Source organism: Rhamphochromis sp. 'chilingali' (genome assembly GCF_963969265.1).
Source record: "Rhamphochromis sp. 'chilingali' genome assembly, chromosome: 1".
In the NCBI taxonomy this organism is placed as follows: Eukaryota; Metazoa; Chordata; class Actinopteri; order Cichliformes; family Cichlidae; genus Rhamphochromis; species Rhamphochromis sp. 'chilingali'.
The window spans coordinates 45,660,412-45,669,352 of record NC_137929.1 but is presented as its reverse complement, the minus strand read 5'-3'; the positions used below and the strand labels follow the sequence as shown (position 1 = coordinate 45,669,352).

Here is an 8,941-nt window from a genome sequence, read left to right as displayed (position 1 = left end):
TCGTTTCCTGTTGAGGAAGGTGTTAGCTAGTGTTGCTATACGACAAGGCAGCAAAGCTAAAGGCTAAAGACTTGAAGGCACGTTGCATTCACTGAGAAGAATAATGTCAGGTCAAAACAGCGCTGAGTCAATGTTTGACTTCTCGAGACTTCAAATAACCAGTGTATATGGCACTGTAAGCAGGATTGTCTCAGTAAAATTTCACCCTTTCAAGACTTGTTAACATTAGCAGAACTTCAATATATAAAGGTATTTCAAAACTCTAAAACAAAAGTTACAAACTTAAAAAAGCTGAAGAAATATTCTGCTTTTTCTGCTTAATTGACAATAAGGCCCACCTCTAAACAGAGATCTGATGCATTACGACACAAAGCACAGGAACTTTGCATGTTGTTTAGCATTATGGTCTTTTTTAAACGCACAAATGTTCACCTGCAGATGACATTCATCCATCCATTATTACTGTAGGACCTGCAGAACTACTAAAGTTTTTAAGCTTTTAATTCAAACAATTCTAAACTATACTGTTTGCATCATTTTTATTAGCTATAATAACAACAACAATAATAATAATTATCATTATCATTATTATTATTATTATTATTATAATAAACTTGTATATGAACCAAGAATATCTGCAATATAAACATCTGGAAGACCCTCAGGCCAGTGAGAAGTAACCTGAAATACTTCCCCATAACTAACTTGAAACCATCAGACACTTTAAACATCCCACAGTCAGGCAGATTTGGGGTATTTGGTGTTCCAGCTGTGTCTGCTGGAAATGTTTTAGAATAAAAATGTAAAGTGTGTGTGGGTTTGTTTGTTTTTTTAATAAATTTGAAATTTATTAGTCTGATCCTTCTTTTCTCTCACAAACTAAAATTATAATAAAGTTGGTTTTTTTAGTGCATTAAAGTTAGGAAGTCAACAGTGGAGGACTAAAACTGTCAAAATTTAAACAAATTATCATTTTAAAAAAGACCTAATAAATAAATATGGCATTACACGCATTGCAACTAATACACTCCATGTAGGATTTTTTTTCTTTTTTTTTTTTGGTTTCATTTAATGCTTGTTAATTACCTGTACAACCAGTCTATTTACTTTATTTTTTCCATTAAATTTTTTTTCCCTCAAACCTTTTGATTTTACATTTCAGTTTCATGATGAAAAAAAAAAAAAAACAGTGTGGCCACCAAGGTGTGGCTTTTAGTATTTGTTCAATGCTGGGAAACTTTCTTTAAGATCATCCTCGTGGTTGATCAACACCAGGATGCTTTGTGTCCAAAAAGTTAATTAATCATTGTGAAAATAGCACTGCCATTTAATTTATAAATAAATACATTTAAAAATGAGTAAACTGATTTAAAAAAGCAAAATAAATGGTAAATAATAAAGTGAAAGTTACACAAAAGGTGCATAAGTACATAAAAAATGTATAACAATTGAAAATTTTGTAATATTCAAAATATATTTATTATGCATTTCATCCACAAGCTTTTAAAATAAAATAATGCTTATATATTTATAATTTTAATTTTCTACATTTAATGCCATATTCATTCATTTTCTGATGTTAACTTTTGTCTTTCTCTGGCAGCTTTGGTCCTCCACACTTTGGCTAATTAAGACAGAAACTATGGAATTCATACTTCAAAACTTAATTCCCTACATTCAAAAAGGGAGATTAAATGCTATGCAGAAACTCAACATACTGTGAGTACTTGGAAAATAATCATAAAGCACTTGATTTCATTTCATATGTATCTGCAGCATAAATCAAATGCACTTTAGTAAGCCTTACCCTCAGAGGTTTTTGAATTTGGTTTTCGTGAGACTTTTTGCCTTTTTAGTTGAATCAAATCTCTGATTAAAAAAAAAATACAAAAAAAGAGAAAAATGCAGCATTTAAAGGTGAACATTGAAATACGCTAACGTAAAAAACAAACAAACAAACAGAATACACACAAAAAAAACACCTACTCTCTAAATTAGACAAGATTCTGTCTGGGTTTATCTGGAACAAAAAAACACCCAGAATACGCAAGACATATCTTCAAAGACCGAAAAAGATGGGGGGGATGGCTTTACCAAACTTTATGTTCTATTATTGGGCATGTAATATTCGTATTCTCAGGTATTGGCTACAGGGGGAAGACACGAATAATGCCCCGGCCTGGCTCAGTTTGGAGACTTCTTCCTGTGTCTCAGCCTCTTTACCAGCCCTGATTTATGCCCAAAAGCAGCCTTCGAGTACAGGCTCTTATAATAACTCTATTGTCAAAGTTACCTTGAAAATATGGTATCAATTTCGTCGTTATTTTAAGTTGACCTTTTTTCCCCTTCAATCACCCATCTTGAAAAATCCCTCTTTTCAGCCTTCGTTAGCTGATGGTGCTTTTTATTTGTGGGCCTCTTTGGGTATCAGGTCTTTTTCTGATCTGTACATTCAGAATACATTTGCCTCCTTTGAACAGCTCTCATTGAAATTTGGCCTTCCAAAAAGTCACTTTTTTCGCTATTTACAAATCCGGAGTTTTGTTAAGGAGAAATCCTCTCAGTTCCCATCTAGACCTTCTTATCATGACTTTGATAACCTTCTATTGCCTCCGCCCTCATTACAGGGCCTGATCTCCTGTTTGTATGGGAGAATATGTTCCTTTGGCAACTCTTCAATCTCGGCTATTAAATTGGCATGGGAGCAGGATCTGGGGTGTGTGATTCAGGATGACTCTTGGGATAAAATTCTTTACCGGGTCCATGGCTCCTCATTCTGTGCCAAACATGGGCTGATTCAATGTAAGATTCTGCACCGTGTACATTGGACTAAGGCCAGACTAGCTCAAATATACCCCAATCTTAGCCCTGACTGCGACCGTTGTCATCAAACACCTGCCTCTTTAATGCATATGTTTTGGTCATGTTCATCCCTCAAACAATACTGGATTAATATTTTCTTGATTTTATCTAAGATCATCCAGCTAACCCTCCAACCTGTGCCCTTAACTGCTTTGTTTGGGGTTCTTCCTGATTCAGTTGCCTTGCCGACGCCTCAAGCGGATCTGGTCGCATTTCTCACCTTATTGGCAAGACGCAGAATATTGCTATGTTGGAAGTCCCCTTCTGCCCCATCCTGGGAAATCTGGATCAGAGACGTTCTGCATTTTAGCAAACTCGAAAAGATTAAATTCACCCTGCGCGGGTCTACGGCCAAATTTTTTAAGACCTGGCAACCCTTTTTTGATCATGTTCAGACTTTGCGGTCTCGCAATGCTCCCAATTAGCCAGCTCAGACTCTATCATATTTTATTTTTTCTTATCTTATGTTCAAGTAAGAGGCCTAAGTTTAAGTATATGGATTCTATTGTGCCTGCGTTCTATGATGGTATTTATTTAACTACTTTATACATATTTCTTTTCTCTAACAGAATTGATTTATCCCTATAACTAAGTTGACCATTTATCATGTGTGGGTTTTTTTTTTTTTTGTTTTTGTTTTTTTTTTGTGTGTTTTGGTTTTTATGTGTCTGTGTGGAGGTGGGGGTTTTGGATACTCTCCACATCTCCCTTGTACACTCAGGAACTGTTGTCTTGTACCCTAGGGTTTGTTACTAGTATTATTAGATTGGATTTTTTCCTTTTTCTGTTTGTACACCCACTGGTACTGCTATAATTATGAGGTGGGAGTGTATGTCTTATATTGCTTTATGTTCTTTAAAAAGAAAACGGCATATTGTTCAATTTGTCTTTTGTAAAAGTCGATGCAAAAGCTTTAATAAAAATATCAGGCTGAAATGGAAAAAAAAAAAAAAACTTTTCCACTGTGGAGCAAACCAAACTAAGCCAGGATGTGGTTGCACCCAAAGAAAAGAAGATAATAAATATAAGCAAAAATGAGACTTGACATAAAATTTTTCAAATCATGACTCTGTTCTTCTTTATCGTTCACCGATGCTCGGCTTTGCTCACTAAAGCTTGAGCGGTTTAAGGATCAACAACACAATGTGTCCTTGTGTGTCCGTATCAGCCCACATCATCTATCTAAAACATGCTGTGTAATAATACGGCTCAAAAGCAAATCCCTGACTTAACCTGCTGAACCCTGAGGAGGAGAGGGATTAGGTTGGATAGAGAAGGAGGAGGGGGAAAACGGAGGAAGACGAGGGAAAAGAAGGAGAAGAACTGATAGTTAAGGAGAGGAGCTCGAAAATTTGTTTTAACAGTATTCAGTAAGTGCTGGGAAATCCCACACAACCTGAAGGCATCGTATGTGACCTGCTGTAATAAAAATATAATCAAAGAAAAAAAAACACCCAGCCTGGATATTATGTTTCACTTCTAACAACTTAACTCTGATCTGAACATTTTAAAAATAAAAGTCTGATTGCACTTGAAAGCAGCAGGGCAACAACATTAAAAGGTGATTCAAAGAGAATGATAGCTGAAAACTCCCACCACGCTTTAACCTCAGATTGAATTTTTTGGAGTGATAAAGTTTGACATGAGTCGGTAAACTGACTGCCTGACCTGACTATGCCTCTCGCAGGGAAGCAGCGGGCGGTAAAAAGATCAAACACCATCAAAATCACGATCTTTAATTCTGTTTCTGCTGTTTCGGAGCGCAGCCTCACTCAGCGGCGAGCTTTTCTTCTTGTCCTCCCCTGCATGAGGGCAGCAGAGAGAGCGCGAGGCGGGAAGAGAGATGAAAGCGGTGACTGAGGGATGACGGCGATGCAGACGGCACACGCTGAGTTCTGATAGTAACTTTGGAAACGCTTTCAGCACAGAAGTACAGAAGTGAATCTAACTGTAAAGGCACAAAATGCACACATATCAAACATAAGCGCACATACAGCCACTGCTAATCAGGTGTGACTATATCAAAGGACATCTGGATCTGACAATTTGGCTGACTTCATCACTCATGACTCCAGGAAGACAACAGAAAAAGTCTCAAAAAGAAGAAGAAAGGGCTAATAAAATCCGTGCTTGTTTCACTCTCAGAACAGTGGTGTGGTTTCTCATTGTCTCCATTTGTTCACGTCTGTTTGTCTTTTCCTTCAAATGCTCCTCATCTTAAGTTGTTTCCTTGGCTGGTCCAAATGGTCCCACCATCTTCATGGCAGCATAGTTCTGTGAGAGGAAAAACACAAAATAATGCAGGAAGTTCCTTTCTTTTTGTTGCTAATGCTTTCTCTTCTTCATTTTCTCCCCCTCAACTGTCATTTAAAGAGTCAAAATTTGTTTTTTTACAATTTCTTATTTTTTACATTGATTTTGTAATTTCTTAATGTTCTTTTAGTTTTCAGCACACTTCTTTTGCCTTGTCTTTGCCTCCGTGTCTCATTTTCCCAGTGTTATTCCGTGTACGGCTTCAGTCACACAGACCTAGAGACTGGTTGGTGGCACCCCGGCAACTTCTAGTCCCTCAGGAAAAACTGTTATTTACTGACTGACTGGCAAGCGGTTGCTGGATGTTTGCATTCGGTCTGCAATCCCTTGACAACTAACCATGAAATTTAAGAAAGTGAGATACAAACCAAAATAAGTTGTGTCTTTTTGACTTCAGTGGTAAGTCACAACCTTTCCTATGAAAGCGAATTTCAATTTCACTCCTGCTCAGTAAACATTTGGCAAACAGCTTTTGGAGACAAGTCCGTGTCTTCCATGCAAACCGGGGGCCGCGGCAATCTTAGAAGTAATTGCAAGGAAGGTTATGGTGCAGCTTGTTAAGCATCTCCAGCAACCACTTGCCAACCAGTTGGGGATTATGCATTTTTCCCTAGCAAGCGGTGATTACCACCATCTTCCTCGGTGGTTACCACCGCTTATCAATGACCGATCTCTAGGCCTGCATTACTGAGGTTTTAGCAATCAATTTCACTGAAACTGCCACCAGCCTCCAGCAATCACAGCAACCGGTCAGTTACTGTGATTGCTGGAGGCTGGTGCTGATTGCTTACTCGTTTTTCAATAGCATCTAGAGGTTGCCAGATGGTTGGCAACCTGTTTCTAAACCTGTGTGACTGTCCTCTCTGTCTCTGCTGCAGTGAAGCTCCCTGAATCTGCTTAGTCACAGTTTCTTTCTTACACACACACACACACACACACACACACACACACACACTAAAACTTGCCGGGAAGGAGTAGAGGAAGACTCCAAGGAAGAGGATAATGAAGAAGAGGAAAATGAAGAGAATGATGAACCACTTGAACCGTCTCCACAGGATGTATTTGAGGGTCTTGTAAGGGGAGGAGAACCACAGGAAGGATGTCTCTGGACGCCTGAGAGAAGAAAAGACGAGAATGAGAAACTATATTTGTGTGTGTGGTTTTTAGTGTGTGTGTGTGTAGACTCACTGAGGCTCCTCCAGGTGAGGGTTCATGTTGGGTTCATCTCTGCCGAGGCCGGCTGGTCTCTCCTCTTGCTCCTGCTCTGTCACTATCTCCAGAGACATCTCCACCTTCCCCTGAAATGGAGGCAGCAAACACACAGTTTGTCTCATCCTTTCTTCAGAGAACAAAGTAGGCACGACTGGCAGGTGGGTAAAACGGATATTGCTCAGCGGCTGAATGATGTTTACTTTACTTTGTCTTTATGGGAATTAAGGGATTTTAAACTTCATGTCAATACAAAGTAAAATACTCAGTGCCAGTGTTTGATAAATAACTGTATGGCATATGAATTACAAATATTTCAAGATTTTCTTGCATTTGGCATGGACTTGGTTTACTTTGATCTATCATTAAAATTTGTTTCATGAGCCTGAAGCGTGCTAAGTGTGACAAAAATGCAAAAAACAAAAAGGGCAGTGGGCTTATATGTTTTCGCACCCTGTTGAAAATGGTTGTGTGTGTGTGTTTGTGCTCTCACAGCGATGATCTTCTCTCCATTGTTCTCGCAGGTGCAGGGCCACCAGCCTTTGACAGTCTTCTGTTCAAACAGAGACACCAGTTTGTCCGGTGGCTGGTCGAGCACCAGAAGAGTACACTTCTCTGGAGACTTTGCTGGACGCAACATGTGGTTCAGGTCCATCACCAGGTGACCTAAAGAAACAAGCACACTACAGTTAGACAGAGACTCATATACATAATAAATTAATGATGATAACAACACCTGCTGAATATACTGATGTCTGATATTTTCCTTTTTTTTCCTACATTAAAACGTCTAAACGATCCAGCCCCAGGATTATCAATTGATTTTGTAGCATTCACGTCGCATATTGATTATGTTGCGGGACGCACAGACGTGTTGCTATGACGACAGCCACACACATAATGGAAAAGGGGCTTTGTTAGAATGTGAAAAAATAAAGCCACCAAGCAGATTAAACTAAACAACAATGACACAACAGCCACCTTAGCAGGAAGAAAACTCATTACCCACAATCCACCTCACAAAGAGATGAAAAGTGTTTGATTTGTAAGTATTTCTCCTGCTCTCACACATTGCTTAATTTCATACTCTTTGAGAACGGGTCAATTCAAAAATTCACACTAGGAAACGTTTTTATGAATTAAAAGGTCACAATGGCAGATATAGTTACTCGGGCCCAAAAAGGTTTACTTAGCTACTCAGTTTAAGACGATGGTGCACAGACAGTTAGCATTAGCTTTACACTTGTGAATATAAAAAATGACTTCATTGTCCCACCTTGATGGATCAGAATAATAAAAGCTGGGGAAACATGCAGTGTAAACTCTCGATAGGGCACCTTTTCGTGCAACAACATTAACCAATGATATCCTCTTGTTTCTCTTCATGTTGTTTCCCTTGCAGCTCTTTCCTAATGACATTGTACTAGATATGAAAATGTCAAGCTATGATTGGCTCAAGGTTTAACATCTCATGAGACGATGTAAAGACCTAATCACACAAATAATGGAGGAAAAAAAAAACAACTTTCTGCCAGGTGAACATCCATAAATCTGCCAGGAAGTCAAACTATGTCAACCACGACAATTCCCGGGAGTTTTCTGTTAGCCGATAAACTGCACTTTTCGTGCAGTGAAATATTTTACAGCCTGAACTCTGTATTTGTTAAAGCAGGGTTGGAGGAGATGGATATTTTGGGGCAAGCAAGGCTTAGATCTCTAAAACTCAGCAGATTCAGCTGTCTGTTTAGCCAGTTTTTCTGAATGAATAATTATCGAGCGTGCGCTGAGTGAATTATTGGCGACCCTGTGGTGAAGGGTAGCTAGTAAAAGGTTTGATCTTTGTTGACATTAAGTTGTGGGCTGAAGAGAGACCAGAGATCCACTGGAAGTGTTTTTCCAGAGTTAGCTTCAGTTTGACAGTACAACCGCAGGAAAATGGCTCGTGTCTGACCCGCACACCGTGCAGGAAGATTAACAGTCGGCGGTCCGAGCCGACGAGCTGAAGACAGGCAGGCATGGAAAAAATGCTTTGAGGTGGCCACACACCCGCAGACTCTATGAGGTGAATAAAGTCGAGCGGGAGAAAACGCTGCAGCAGAGCGAGACGGTGACAGGCAGGAACAGGTCAGAATCTGGATTCCTCATCTTCCTCCTTGTCTCTCACCGCAGAGGGACGCTCCGTCCACAGACTGTCATCCTCCCTTCTTTGGCAAAAATAAAGAAAAGAAGCTGAACCCATGCAGGGGGAGCGAAAGGGGAGAATCTCGGTGGTAAGTTATTTTAAGGGAATGGGCTGGGGCAGCGTTAGGGGTGAAGGAAAGGCAGAATTTGGACAGCTTGAGACTCGAGAAAAAAAAAAAAGCAGAAAAAGCAGCCCCTCCCTTGCTGTAAAATGTGCAGACACAGTGGAAACGGGCGAGTGCTAATTCTAAAGATAAATGTTATCACAGTAGCTGTTCGTACATCGCACATATGGTTCCCTGGATATATTTACCTCTAAACCTTGAGCCAGAAATGAGGGGAAATCTGTCTAAATGTCATACACAAATGAGTTAAG

General features: G+C 39.4%; 1 protein-coding gene across 7 annotated transcripts in view; it reads right to left on the bottom strand.

The window, feature by feature from the left end:
* Positions 1-1,039: 1,039 nt before the first annotated feature.
* Positions 1,040-8,941, bottom strand: part of dysf (dysferlin, limb girdle muscular dystrophy 2B (autosomal recessive)) — a 107,290-nt gene continuing 99,388 nt past the window's right edge. For all 7 annotated transcript variants that reach the window (XM_080903386.1, XM_080903390.1, XM_080903389.1 and 4 more), the window contains 4 exons: positions 6,878-7,050; positions 6,364-6,473; positions 6,141-6,288; positions 1,040-5,136 (listed from right to left, as the gene is read on the bottom strand). In XM_080903386.1, coding sequence (XP_080759512.1) covers positions 5,080-5,136; positions 6,141-6,288; positions 6,364-6,473; positions 6,878-7,050 — 488 coding nt within the window. In that variant the 3' untranslated portion in view covers positions 1,040-5,079. The remainder of the gene's footprint in view (positions 5,137-6,140; positions 6,289-6,363; positions 6,474-6,877; positions 7,051-8,941) is intronic.